The sequence below is a fragment of the Ascidia mentula genome, chromosome 6 (genome assembly GCF_947561715.1).
Source record: "Ascidia mentula chromosome 6, kaAscMent1.1, whole genome shotgun sequence".
NCBI classification, from domain to species: domain Eukaryota; kingdom Metazoa; phylum Chordata; class Ascidiacea; order Phlebobranchia; family Ascidiidae; genus Ascidia; species Ascidia mentula.
The window spans coordinates 7,681,407-7,696,606 of NC_138571.1; the positions used below are offsets into that span (position 1 = coordinate 7,681,407).

Sequence of the window (15,200 nt, forward strand, 5' to 3'; positions counted from 1 at the left end):
TAAAAGCTAGTCTAGTGTCACAGACAATAGCTGCATTGACGAGATCTTACAGAACAAAACAGTGTGTACAGACAATATCTGCAACTCTCCAAAATGTATTGTATGAACTTTATGTTATTATTTTAAATAATAGATTTATTTTTTCAACCAAGATTTATTTCAAAACAATTGCATATCTACCTACTACTACATGGTTACGATGCGTAACAAACTGCTGCAAAGCATTTCGAGATCTTTGTACATTCTTTTGTAGCACAACATTCCTCAATAACAACCTTGTGCAAGGTAACATTATGCTGTAGAAGTGTTTATGCTTGTAACTACAATAAACAACATTGTATGCTTTGATATTTCATGCAAAGCTATTATCATGTTGCTTTTTATTGAATTACTCCTGTCACTATACCATGCAACTCAGTAAAAACAACATTTGACTGCTAAAAAAAATATATATATACAATATTTAACAATCCATTAAACGGCGATGTGTCTGATCATATCACTATTTTTAGCAAGAGTATATTATTACCACCATTACTCCACTTTTCAAAACTTCTTGCGATAATGATTGCATTACAAAATACGTAACATGTTGAATAAAATATAAAAAAAAAGAGCTGAACGGAGCCGGTATTTAAACCAGCCATCGTGGATGCGACGCCGCACTCGCACTGCACACATCTGATTAACATAGGGAAATACCCTATTAAGAAACCCGTTACTTCTGCAAGCGCACCTTTCCTTGGACAATTTAAAAATCTCTCCCGTCAAGCATCGTTTTTATCAAACTTATCAAATATCGATATACCTTCTCCAGACACGTACGAAACTAAAATAAAATAAATCTACTTTTAAAAATTTGCGAGTTTGTTGACTCAAAAACCACAACAAGACAACAATAAAATATTTTACTGGACACACACAAACAAAAATGTTCCCAAGTATAGTAAAATTACGTTTAAATTTGCAAAAGGTTTATTTGAATTTTCACATTGCCGAGTTAAGAACTATGGGAGTAAACGAAGTTATAAGAAATGCACTGCACAAAAAGACAATATTTTTTATACGTCTTACTTGAAGTTGCATATGAAAGAATGTTGATGGAATGTAATTTCACACACAGGGTACACTATGTCCTTTTAAAGTCCCAGAAAAATAAAGCGGTTAGCACAATTTAAACTGCTGATTAATAATAAATACAATGACAAACAACAAAGCAAAATTGTGAATAAACTACACAATTTATCCTAACAGTATTGCCACTTTTACACTTCTTCAAATAAGTCTTCACCTTGATTTCATCATGGATGCTATTGTAAAGTTTAAAATTCCTCCATGTGAATAATATGCAATTTCAACATCTGTGTCAAATCTTAGTTGCATGCTAAACGACTTTCCACATTCCGTCTACAAAAAAGTTCAACGAAAATTTTATCCAAGTTTAAAAAGTTGTTCATAAAAACAAAAACATACCTCAACCGTAACTTGCATATGTGGCTCAATATTTTTTGGCAGGATAACATTAAACTTTTCCAAACCAGACAGATTGTGCGTCATTGCAGATTCACCTTTATTAAATTGAAGAGGAATAATACCCATTCCCACCAAGTTAGAACGATGAATTCTCTCAAATGACTCAGCTAGTACAGCTTTGACACCCTGAATAATTTAAACATAAATCAAGTTAACAACACACTTTGTTTTATGAACTAAGAACAAATAATTTGGACAAGGTTCATTAAACATTACTTTTTTACTTACTTAGGCAAGAATTAACAATATTATTCACATCAACAACATACAACAACTATTGTGCAGTTAAACACACATCAAATTTGTGTTTAGTTTCCAAAGTCAAATATTTTACCACTACACAAAAATCTTTTTTCACAATATGCTGTTAAGAAATTATTTGCTAACATTACTGTTGTGTTTTGTAAAAAGCTGTTTTGTACATTGCAATTACAAAAATTTGTTGTTCATACCAATATCCATGGCCCTTTTGCTGCCCAATCTCTACTGGAACCACTTCCATAATCCTTTCCAGCAATGATAATAAGTGGTATGGTAGATTCTTGGTATTTCATGGCAGCATCAAAAACATCCATCTTGGAAAAAATATTGCTAAATAATATACACATAAAACAATAAATATTCAATCCCGGTATTTTAATATGAATTTCACAGAAGTTTTTAAAAATAACCACCAGTTTAAATGTCTTGAATGTGTTGTAAACAAGTATTTTCATCACGAGTAAACATGAATAATTTTATACATCAATTTTTCTATCACTAATCAGTAGGCAACCCAGAGCTTCTTAACTTTTAGAGAATACCATTTATGAAAACTAAAGAGTGTAACAGACGAATAAAAAAAATTTTAGTTCTTGTATGAGGTTACCAAAAATTCATCATGTGCATTTGACATCAAAAAGCAAAAAATTTAAAAAAACTTAAAAGGGGTAACAAATAACATTGCCACCACTTGTAGCATCACATGACTAGGTGTGCAACAGGGTGCAGCAATTACAAGTTGTAAACCCCTCGAAAGTACATACATTGCTCCTTGTCAATGGTTGTTCCTATGTATGTAAAGCATTTCCAGAAATAGACGTTTCATATGATTGTCTTTCATCACTAGGACTCGGCCGTTCTTTGCTGCAACATCACAGCCAGGCTCTTTTAACCAAGTCTGTAACACTCTTTACCAATACCAATATATACTCCACCACAGGCCTTGCATGGAATCAAATTTCAATTCCTCTTGGGTACAATATTATCCTGTTTAGAGTTCTATGAGGCTTGGTTAGACCACAATGCCATTGTCCTACATCACAACAAGTGAAAGGTTACATCAAATTCACTTTAGAAAAGGGAAGTGGTGATAAATTACCCTTTTGGATAGAGTGGTTATTTATGAATGGTATGATCAGCACCAGTGTGTATCAGAAGCCAACGCACACCAATCGGTACATATTATTTAGGATACATTACATTTGATACAACACAAGACAGCGGTGGTGATGTCGCTGATAAAGCGAGCCAAGGCTCTGAGCAAAAGAGGTGAATTTCATCTGCGAAAGAATTTGCATTCGTCATGGATGATAAGAAGACGACAATAGAGCCACAAGAAGCAGAACCAACTACCGACATGATCATTGTGTCGTATGTTCCTGTTTTAACAGACACGCTAAGCCTTATGATATTGGATTATTGCATTGCAGTCTACATTAAGCCTCATAGAACTCTGGGCAGGATGATATCGAACCATATCAAGGGAGTTGTGTATTTGATTCCGTGCACTGTAAGCGAGCATATCAAGGTGAAACCTTAAGAGTCCGTTAAAAGAGTACCGCCGCAACTCTGTAGCAAAAGAATGGCACTAATGAACCAATGTTGCCGGAGTCCCAGAGAAGGAGGACAACCATTCAGAATGTGTATTTCTGGAAACGCCCCACATCCATAAGAATAAGCCTTGTGTTAATGACAAGTAGCAATGTATGTACTTTCCAGCGGTTTACAACAACTTGTTGCAATTGTTGCACTTTGTTACACACCTGGTCATGTGATGCTAGTAAGCGGTGCCAATGTTATTTGTTACCCCTTTTTCTTTTTCTGGTGTTTTCTTATGCTTTTTTTCAATTTTTTGTTATATGTGCATAATGAATTGTTGTTACGTAAAAGCCTCGTAGGATGGTAGTTGAAATGTTGGTTGTAATAAAAAACTCGTAACTTTATGCCAAAAGAACAGTTTTTTTAAATTTACAATGCCTGGCAGAAAATATAACACTATGAATAAGGAATAATTGCCAACAAAGTGCTTTGGATGCTACATTTACACAGTGAAAATTCACACCTCTTCCATATTTGGAATATGTATGGTTTTGGGTGCTTCTCTTCCCACAAGTTTGTTTTTAATTCGAATATTAGCAAATGTTCCCCGACTCATGATGGCATCGTTGCCTCTTCTGCTTCCATATGAGTTGAAGTCCCGCGGTTTTATGCTAAACAGGAATTTTGGTTGGGACTACCCTACAAACAACTTCCTGAATCATGCAAGTGATATAAATCAGACAAGAAATTACCCTCTTTTTGAAAGGTATCTTGCAGCAGGAGACGATCGACTTATAGAACCAGCAGGAGAAATATGGTCTGTTGTTACACTATCCCCAAGAAAAAGTAGTGCATGCATACCTTTGAGGTTGGTTTGTTCTTGCTTTTCCGTCTAAAACAAATCATGATGCTAATGACTCACATGTGAAGTATCTAATTAAGTAGAAATAAGACTATCTGTACCTCAAACAGCATATTTGCATGTTGTACAATAACTTTGTTTCAGGTCATTTACAACAATCACAGATAAATCACACAATATACTTTTGACACACACCATACCAATAACCATGTTTAAATCAGAAAGCTTTCCATCACTTACTAATGCCTTAAAAAATGGGGGAGCTTTAATGTATGTTGAAGAAGGATTCCATTCATACAAAGTGCTGCTAGAACATTCAAGTGCATTCCAATTTGCGTTTCCAGTCTAGAAGTAAATATTTTGAGTATTGTTAGTAGTAAAGAAGTCATTGCTCACTAAAAAAAAATACAATGCACCAATGCATTTTTTACACAATAAAACACATTTCTAAACTACCTTCTACTCAGTTTGAGTAACTTTGCACTGACGTTATGAGGCACTGTTTGTTTACATAGTGTTTTATAAAGTAAAAAAAAAACTTTTTAAAGTTAAAGGAAATTTTTGACACTGAAAGTAATCAAGGCACTTTCGTAGTAATAAAAAATTACTAGCGTTACACAACCAGAGTTGGGTTGTGGAGTTGGGGTTGACTGGGTTGCAAGGATTTAACTGTTGTTAATATGGCTGTTGACTCAGGTAATGCAAAATTTGTAGTGATGTTGCAAAACAAAATTACTCAGAGAATAAGTGACATTTCAACTGCAACCACTTAACTGAAGTTACCCTCACTTCTAAACAAAAGGAGTGAGGGTTAAACAAAAATATTTTCACAGAGTTGGGATTAGAGGCCCAGACTGAGGCTTACAAATGTTACATAGAACTATTAATATTATGAAGTATTATCAAAAATTGTATTATAACCTTTGATCGCCAAAAACCAGTAGTTTTCTTGCCATTAGTGTTTATTTAATTGTTACCTTGATTTTTCCGTAAACTTCTTTAAACATGTTGGGAAGAACAGACTTCTTTTCCATTTCTTGAATATCTAGTCTTGAAGGCCATATATCTCTCAGAAAAACTGGTTTACCTTCCTGTCCAAATCCTAAATATTTTGTTCTTGTTTAGAATGCCTAACTACCTCAACAAACAAAAGTTCAAACAACTACAAATCTTGTTATTTTTGTACAATCCATTATTTCATTAAAAAAAAATTATACTCAACCTAAAGGTTCTTTTTCAAAGTCAATAAGAACTGTTCCTGCCAAAGCATATGCAACAACCAACATAGGTGAAGCTAGGTAGTTGGCTCTAGTTGACTGATGGATTCTGCCCTCAAAATTTCGATTTCCAGATAATACACCACAAGTAACCAAATCACCCTGAATAGGTATTGATAAAAAATAATTACTTCCATGTTTGTAAAAACCTTTGGTACTTTAAGTGTTTTGTGTTCAATATATATTACAGCTTTTAATACAGCGGTTCCCAACTGGTGGCACACAAAAACTTAATATTATTGGATGAAACTTGAACCCATTAAAATTAAGGTTGGGAATCACTGCTTAAACAACATGAGCATGTGTATGCAAAACAGACATACTCCAGGGAAAGACCACAGTTCAACTCCATAAAGTTATATATATATAAGCAGAACAATAAATTTAAGATAATTTAATATACCTCTGATATTGCAGCATCCACTTCTTCAGGCAATGGTCCACTGTTTCCTATGCATGTCATGCACCCATACCCCACAACATCAAAACTGTGTAAAAACAATAACATCATTATCTACGACTTTAAAAATGTTGACAGGTTTTTCCCCTTTGTACAAGGGATAAGTTAAATTACAATGCAAGTGACAGTCTCTTCAAAGTTTTTTTATTACAGTGGAATATGAAAAAAAGGTAATGACATCATAAGCATGATGAAAGTAAAAGAGATAAACTATTTTTTGGGTAAAATATTGCCTAACATTTTTCAATTGAATTGACAGAAGTTTTATAAGTACGGTTTGGTTAGTTGTTATTAAGATTATAAATAAAAATAATTAAATGCACTTACAACAACAACAAAAAAGCATAGTTTAGCACCAGTAGCATTTAAGTTTGTATACATCTACTGCAAGGGTGCAAAACCTGCGTATGTAGGGCCTTATAAAATTGTTAAATATAATATTTCATTACACTTATAGACATAAGTAAGTTACACTTATAGACATAAGTAAATTACACTAATAGACATAAGTAAATGCGAAGTTTTAGGCATGAACTCACTGGCAGCCGTTAGTGAAATAAAGTCTGTGTGATGTGGCTGGCATTAATAAAAAGGTTGTGCACCCCTGATCTACTGATTCAATAAATCAGGTTTTATTATTCAAATATAACAGTCAACAGTGATCACACAAACATGATTAAAATGTGAGCTACCCAAGCTTTTGCAGAAATGCAAGTACACCACTGTCTTTCAGGTAGTATGTGACAACACCGCTGCCTGGTGATAAACTGGTTTTAATGTAAGGATCAACATTTAATCCTGCATAGACAGCATTCCTGGCAAGTAAACCTGAAAGAAAAAAATATTTCTGGAGCAAGATAACAGAAATAATGTAAAATCTTCGCTATCTTCATACATTGCTCAATAGCTTGTATGAAATTTAAACCAAAATTTTGATCAATCAAAGTGACGATCCAGTTTTATAGTCTTGAAATCTTAGTACATTGTTTTACAAACGTTTATTTACAAAGTTGGCCAGGAATCCGCGATAAGTATTATATTTAAGTGAAGAAACAAATCATGGTCACTTTTAGGTTATTTAATACAAAACAAAATTAGGCACAACAAAAAGGAGCCATAAACAGTTCACCAACAAAAACAGCAAGCTAACAATAGTTTTTGCCTTGCGTTTTTATGGTATATACCCATGGGCGTATCCAGGGGGGGGGTCCGAGGGGTCCGGACCCCCCCCCTTTTGTGAAATATTTTGGTCTTTTTTGATAACTAAACAAACGCCACGGTATTTTTTTGTCAAAGTCCGCATGAAAAACAGAAATTTTCTTTGATGTTGACCTAAAAACCGCATCGTGCTTGCATTCGCCATTGTTTCCAAACAGGGAGCATCGTTACCGAACACTTGGCATTGTTACGAAACAAGTGTCATTTTTCGTCAGTTTACGGACGAAACGTCATTTTTCACGTTGTAATGACAAGCGGTTTACTTGCGTGAAAGTTAATTAGTTTAGTTGTTAAACTTTCCATAGCGTTACACAATTGCCCAAGCCAGAAAGTCACCGTGTATGTGACGATTGACGCAAACACCGGCTTTCGTATTTTGCGATTCTCGCCCACAAATAACCTTAGTTTATACCTAAAAATCGGGGAATACCCTAAAAAATTTGGACCCCCCCTTTAAAAATTCCTGGATACGCCCCTGTATATACCTCATCATCTCATCAAGTTATTCCATGAAAGTTTTAAGGTTTTGCAAAACCCAGATTGGAAATAACTACTATACCACATATTCCTGTCTAAAATAATGTAATCCCCCTATTTTTGTAGATACCTGCCCCAAGCATAACAGTTGGATTGCTTGTGTTTGTACATGATGTGATGGCTGCTATGACAACTGAGCCATGTTTCAACTTATATGATTTTCCACAATATGAAAAGTCTACAGATGTCTTTGACTTTTCTTCTGGAATACCAAACCCTTTAAATGAAATCTTAACAAAAACAATTTTAGTGAACAACAGATCATAAAATAACAAGTAATGGAACAAACCTTGTTGGTTAAACATGCTTTGAAGTCTTCTTTCATATCAGAAACTGCAACACGATCATGGGGTCTTTTAGGGCCACTGAGAGAAGGCACTATGCTTCCCAAGTCAAGGTTAAAAACCTGCAAATAAAATACTTTTAGCTCTCAGATTCTTAAACACCACCTCAATGTCTACAAAGTTGTAATTTTTGATCTGTTTAGTGAAAATTGTACCTCTTTAATGACTGTATGGTATGCATTAAAAATGCAGCTATGTAGGGAAAAGGTGTCCACATTATTTGAAAATATTTCCATTAATATATGTGCAAAAAAAGCCATAATATTGCAAAGCTGCAGACAGGGTGTGTACACGCACTGTTTCGACCTGTAAGGTCTCATCAGTGCAGCTGTTGAGTGGCACTGTGCTAGCTGTCATTAAAATACTAAAATGAATTATATTGTCATGAATAACCTCATGATAAGACTATGTGTAGTATAAGCAAAATGCAAGTTCAACAAAACTCATAAATAGTATTATTTTTGTGAACTGAGCCAACAATGCTTTAGCAAGCTAATTGTGTTTGTCAGACATAGTCAAACATTCCCAACTGAAAAATGTTTAATATGTGTAAACCAATGTTTCGAGAAAAAATACCTGCAATTTGATTTGATTTTATGAGCAGAATATTTCAGACATAGAACCCTTGTCAGGTGAAATAGTGTAAATTTAAGTGGGAAAAATATAGCTGCAACTATAAGGTACTTGATTATAATGGATAAACTATTTTTACAAATAGATTTACAGGCAATTTTGATCATACAAAAGTCTGACTGCAGAAGTTGTTTCTGGGAATTCAAATTATGATTTTATTACTTTTAGTCAAATAATGTTAATTTTGTAAACATACTTCAGTAAACTTGGGGTCTTGAGATTCATCACTGTAGTCTCTAAACAGCTTTGTTGCTCTTAAATACTTCTCAACAATTTGTATTTTCTTCTGATCTCTGGCTAAAATAATAAATGCAATTACATAAAATTTACATAAATCGGCGGATGTACATTTTTCTCACCAGTTTGTTTGAGATATTCCAAGGAAATTTTGTCCACAGGGAAAAACCCTACAGTGGCACCATATTCAGGACACATGTTTGATATTGTAGCTCTATCAGCAATCGAAAGCTTAGTAACACCAGGACCAAAAAATTCAACAAATTTTCCAACCACACCAATTTGACGCAGATGCTGCAATATAAAACCTCTGAAGGTAAAGGTTTCTGTGCAGCAACAAATTTGTTGTAAGTTATACATATGGCAAAGTTTGCAATTTACTCCCCCTAAAATACTGAAACAAAAAGCCCCAATTATAATTTAATAAAACCACAGAAAACAATTGGGCACATCTTCAGCAATAGCAAGAAATACTACATTTTGTTGGATTTACCTTAGTAACAGTTAAAACAACATCTGTACTTGTTGCCAAAGGATTTATTTCACCAGTAAGTTTGTAACCAACTACTTTAGGCAGTATCATGGATATTGCTTGCCCAAGCATGACAGCTTCTGCCTCTATTCCTCCCACACCTAAAGTATAGGTTGTGTTTGCTTTTTATAAAGTATGGCTGTGTAATGTAGCCAACTAGCGATGGGCAATATAGAATAATACACTATTCTAGAACATTCTAGAATAGTTAAATCGAATCCAGAATACCGAATCCTATTCTGTTTTTGTTTTAGCTTGAGCACTGAAGCACAATAAACATAAAAGGTTTTTTACACTCCAACAACAAAGCACAATCAAAGAAATAAATTTATTGCACTGTAATATATTTAGGTCCCCCTGTGTGCTTGCCTGTCAAGCGACAACGTAATTTTGTGGCTGACAAACCTGCACGTCACAACCATAGCAGAAGATTGACGAAAAAAGATACGCACCGTATTTACTCTATAGTAAGCCGCGGCTTTCAAAGTTGTTTAAGCTACCGCTTGTGATGCTTACAATCGAGGGCGACTTATATTATTTAATGTCAAGCCGATAATTTGTCTGTGGCTCTGAGTTTTAATGAAATTCACCTTTAACTAGCTCAGATTTGTTGACAATTATTGTAGGTCACCAAAGTTTGCCTCATAACATCTACGTGCATCTTGCATTTGAGGGCGGCTAATATTAATTTTTTACCACCGTCGCATGCGCAAATACGGAAAGTTACCACACATAGAAGATAAATAACGAAACCTATTATTCGGTTTGAAGACAATTTGGACTCCGGTTTCCCTATTGTAAATTGCCCATCTCTATGGCCAATGCAAACATAGTGTTGCAATTTAAATTTTTTTAACTTCTCACCAGAAAAGTACACATATAAAACAAAGTACAAATACTAACTTTATGAATAAAAAATACAAAAAATACTCTACAGTTCTTGAAACTCAACAGAAAAATATCCTGTATGGAAAGAAAATTGATTTTTTATCAAAAACATGTTGTTGAAAAATTGTACAATATTTATTTCAATTTGCTGTAAGTTGCATTGTTAAACTGACATTTCTTGAAATCAATGGGGATTTTGAGTTCTTACCCCATCCTAGTATGCCCAATCCATTAATCATGGTTGTATGAGAATCAGTTCCTATAAGTGTGTCGGGAAATAAGTAATCCCCGTCGTCAAACACCACTCGAGCTAAATACTCCAAATTAACCTGATGAACAATCCCAGATCCAGGTGGTAAAATGTTTAGGTTATCAAAGGCTTGGGCTCCCCACTGCAAAATAAGCATTTTTACTAGTTTTGTACTAAAAATCTATCAAGCAATGTCACAAAAAACTAGTATAATTATGAGCAAGGCAAATAATAACAAAAATTTTATTTTCACTTTAACTACTAGTATTTTTGTTTAAATAAAGTTTTTCTACTAGCAAATGGAACTAGTCTTCTATTATCTATTTATTGTCAGTGTAGTGTGCAAATTGAACAGTGCAATATTTTATTTTCTACTTAAATACGAAGAGGGTTCCTCCCTGTTGGATATATTTAATCGCTTTTTAATATTGTCTATGGATTTCTGTTAATGTTAGTTAGGAGTAAATGTTGAGCTTTGCTTTTGTTTGTTTCTATTCTTTTTAGTACAAAACCTGTCTATGCCATTAAGGCAAAACCAATATTTCTGCAGAGAAGCTGATCATCAATCACTTTTTGTGAGTAATTTTGGACAAATTCAAACAACCACTAAATTTACACAGCTCTATTTATGTATAATGTTACATTACATGAAGAATATCTTTACCCTTGTAAAGAAATGTTTACTTTACAATAGTACAAAAGTTACCAAAAGTTGGTATATAACATTTACTTTTAAAAATGCAAATCGTTCTTGGTTTCTTTCAAATTCCCTTTGTAGGTTCTTTGAAGCAGCATCTTCACTGTAAATAAAAGGCAAAAAAGTGTCATATGAGCTGGGGCAATGGGTATTATTCATATCCACTGTTTAATCATATATATATTTTTAAGTTAGAAGATAAATTTTTCACTTTCTCGGGATACCGTATTTTACGGACCATAAAGCGCACCCGATTATAAGGCGCACTGTCAATAAATTGCTTTGATTAGTTTTTTGTTCATACATAAGGCGCAACGGGCTATAGAACGCAACGTATTTTAAGGAGTATGGGTTACCGTATAAAGCTGTATATATAAGCAGTATTCGCATTATACAATTATGAGGAGCAAGAGAAATAAAAGTTTACTTGTTAGGTAATCAATGTAAAGCAAGTCACAATAGTAAAATGAGCAAAAGAAAAAATGAGCCTAGTGAATATCACAGTTGCTAGTTGCTTTTACCGTAGTTTATTGTGTAAGATGGTGGTTTATTTATATTATAATAGTATCGGTACTGGTTTTGAGTGTAGGCAATAAGGCACTACTTGATCCATACATTAGGCGCTCCGGCTTATAAGGCGCACGATCAATTTATGAGGAAAAAAAAGGATTTAAATTGCGCCTTATGGTCCGTAAAATACGGTAATATATATATTACGGATGTAAAAATACAAACAACAAATCAGAATTTACAATTGCAGATTGTTGCAATTAGAAAAAGTACATCAAAATTTATTTGCATGGGTAACAAACATACGACTCCTTTAACTGATCACCATCTCAAATAAACATCAAAATGTTACTTAAACCTGCACAACCAGGATTTTAGTAAGAGTGATGCGGTGTGAATATGACTCAATTTAAAGACACAATCATAACCTAAGGCCAAAAATTATCGAAGCACATCTGAGCCCGTTTCACACCTTTCACAGCGCACTGCACATAGGTTGAAAAACCTCGACTCAAACCAAAGAAACACCAAGGGCTAAAACAAGTCAATACAAATAAACTTATTGTTTTATTGTTGCCTCAACGAATTTCAGAGGGTGTTTAATTGCAATTGCTCTACTTGAATTAGATGATTGTTGCTTAAACACAAAACATTGCAACAGCTGCATTTTAAATTTTCATTTTCTATCATTTAACAAAACAAATCACCACTATCACATAATTTCACACAAACCTTCTGGAGAAGTCAACTTGTACAGAGTGATCAATAACAAGATCAACAGGACAAACTGGATTTATCATTTCTGGTTTCCCCCCAAGCTCTGCAACAGCATTTCTCATTCCAGCAAAATCAACAACAGCAGGAACACCCCTGTTAAAGATATGTTTAGCAAGAAATTTGCAGTAGTGGGATGTGTGCATTGGGTGAAATCACATAAATAACATTCCTTAATGAGCCAACATGATTTAAAGTTTGCCCATTAGGCTGCCCCAAGTAATTGCAGGTTAAAACTTATGCAGTTGTTCTGAACTGGAGGTCACCAAAGTATTATCAGGGGTTTTGTAGTATTACTTTGATATTTTAAGATTATGAAAAACATTTGCTGTTTACTGCTTTGGCATTAAATTTACTGTTTACCAGGTGGTAATGTATGTAAATGCAGCATTTGTGTAGAATTGCCATGTAACAGAAAGATTGCTATCTAAAATTCTCTGCGGTAAATCACATGTGAAACATTGGAGATGGTAATGAAAGTCTACGGCAAACATACCACAGGTTTTTTGAAATATGTTATGTCTGTCCAGGATTTTGAATTAATTGGAAATAGGGGACTTACGTAAAATCTTGCAAAACAACTCTAGCTGGCTTGAACTTTATTTCAACTTCTTTTAACGAAGTTTTTTTCCAATTAATAGTTTTGTCAATATCATCCTCCTTGATATGGAAATTGTCACAGTTTCTGATCACAGACTCCACCAAAACACGAATTGAGTAAGGTAATTCATCTAGCAAAACAAGACCTTGCTTCAATTCAAAATTGTTATCGTCAAGTTTGTATAAATCTTTTTGATAATTTCACATATTCTCCTTCAAACTTGATATTTGTATATGCATAATACAAAGTAAATTCAGTTACAAATTCTCACCAAGAACATCTTTTTCCACAGCTTGAGTTATGTCGATGTACTTGAATGTTTTTCCATCTACTTCCATTAAATTTATGGACATTTTCTTCTGTTCTGAAGATACACAATAAATGCACAGTCACAATTGTGGATATGTCGTTTTAGAAAATATTTATTTTTTACATGTGCATAAATTTTTTACATGTACAAGCCAGATTGGAAAAAATGTCTGATAAATTATCCGCGCACTTTAGCGAAAATTTACAGATAATCCAAATCCACGCAATATTATTTAGCTTATGCATTAACATACAGAAAAACGTTGCGATCGTAAATAAAAAATTTTAAAAATAGGGTTTCAAAATCAAATAGTTAAGGTTGGTCCACTAATCAAGATGTTTTTGAAGCAAAAAACAAGTAAGATGATTGCTTCATTTATGTTAATATTATTGACACAACAATTCCTATATATAGGCTATATTATATCCACACATTATTAACTTGGCTATTTCATACCACACATAGCTTCATTTTTCTCTTGATATTCCATTGTCTTGAAGAAGATCACAGAAATAATAGGTACCTACGTTGGGGTTTACATGAAACTTAAATTATAATTGTTTGTGCAGAGTGACTTGTCAAGGATATGATATCTATGACTAGAGTTAGTAATGATATGATTAAAAAATTGCCAAATTTGAAAATGGTCAAATAGATGAAATAAAATAGTAGATGTTGCTTTTGTGATTGTGCATGCATTGGAATAAAAACCAAAGAGACGCTGGTCGACAAAACTTTTTTCCAGTCGACAAAACTTTAAACGCCCATAACTTTGCCGTTTCCCAATGGATTTCAAACATTTTTGCACAAGTTGCATGGAATAGCATGTAGTTTCAAAAAATTTAAAAAAATGGAAAAAAATCCAACGATTTATGGGACGGATATTAATGTAAATTGTCCCGAACTGCGGCCACGACCATTCATACACCGATGGAAACTACATTAATAACCCTTCCCAACCATACCAAACTTGTCTAATTTTCGCATCTAAATGTAAACCTACTGACCGAATATTATTCAAAACCGTCATAAAAAAATACACTTTTTCGTCAACACTTTTGTCCTTCATATTCCGTCACATTTCTCGACCATGCTGAAGGGTCGCATGGGCGAAGACCCGACATCAAGCTCCCGACACCGATGGTCTGTTCTTGGAGCGAAGTTCGGACTGAGACCAAAACAGAGATCTGGGACCGAACACGCTGATCTATGAGATCACGTTGTGATCTGTTAAACCGGATCTGTTTCTTGTGGAAAGGGTCGCAAATATATAGGGATACATTAAAGACGAGACAGAAACAAAGAGATAATTGCTGCGATTACGCGACAAAGAACTTAGAAGAAGTAACGCAATTTGAAAGACGTAACGCAAGCGAGATAACTCGTGTATAGGCGCCAGAAAGACGAATGTAAATGAAAAAGAGTACAAAGCGGTTTCAAAATACCAAGTTTATACAAAATATTAATAAATATTCGAACTACGACAAGCCAAAATCCCTACATAGCTTCCCAACCGAACAAGCGTTTTCCGAAAACTGATTAATGCGCGCGCAGATATCCAAGTCTTGCACATATAAAAAAAGTCCATCGTGGCATGCTCTTCTTATCGCTTGACATATAACGTCGTGAAGTAGGAATTGACGAGCATTGCCACGGACTTCATCTTTGTTGCTTGGACGTGGGTGCGTCGATTTTGCGCCGCGGTTTCGGGAAAACTTGTGTGGAATAGGCGTAGTC

General features: G+C 34.2%; 1 protein-coding gene across 1 annotated transcript; it reads right to left on the reverse strand.

Annotated features, from left to right (window-relative positions):
• Positions 1-894: 894 nt before the first annotated feature.
• LOC145906669 (cytoplasmic aconitate hydratase-like) lies at positions 895-14,059 on the reverse strand. Its single transcript, XM_082994118.1, has 21 exons — positions 13,920-14,059; positions 13,425-13,517; positions 13,115-13,283; positions 12,511-12,648; positions 11,302-11,371; positions 10,530-10,713; positions 9,395-9,534; positions 9,024-9,195; positions 8,861-8,961; positions 7,977-8,093; positions 7,758-7,917; positions 6,625-6,760; positions 5,876-5,960; positions 5,418-5,574; positions 5,173-5,297; positions 4,436-4,540; positions 4,086-4,225; positions 3,857-4,004; positions 1,986-2,108; positions 1,474-1,659; positions 895-1,407 (listed from the first exon to the last, which is right to left on the reverse strand). Exons 1-21 carry the CDS (start codon positions 13,951-13,953, stop codon positions 1,288-1,290), a joined length of 2,703 nt encoding a protein of 900 aa, XP_082850244.1. The 5' UTR covers positions 13,954-14,059; the 3' UTR covers positions 895-1,287.
• Between the last annotated feature and the right edge of the window lie 1,141 nt (positions 14,060-15,200).

What these genes read in the sequence shown, in the direction of transcription:
- LOC145906669 (XM_082994118.1), bottom strand. Translation starts at nt 13,953, where the DNA reads ATGGAATATCAAGAGAAAAATGAAGCTATGTGTG. An exon ending in AACGATTTGCATTTTTAAAA is followed by an intron (nt 10,714 to 11,301) that starts GTAAATGTTATA and finishes CTTATTTTGCAG; the next exon opens with TGGGGAGCCCAAGCCTTTGA. An exon ending in CAAAAGGGCCATGGATATTG is followed by an intron (nt 1,660 to 1,985) that starts GTATGAACAACA and finishes TAAATTATTCAG; the next exon opens with GGTGTCAAAGCTGTACTAGC.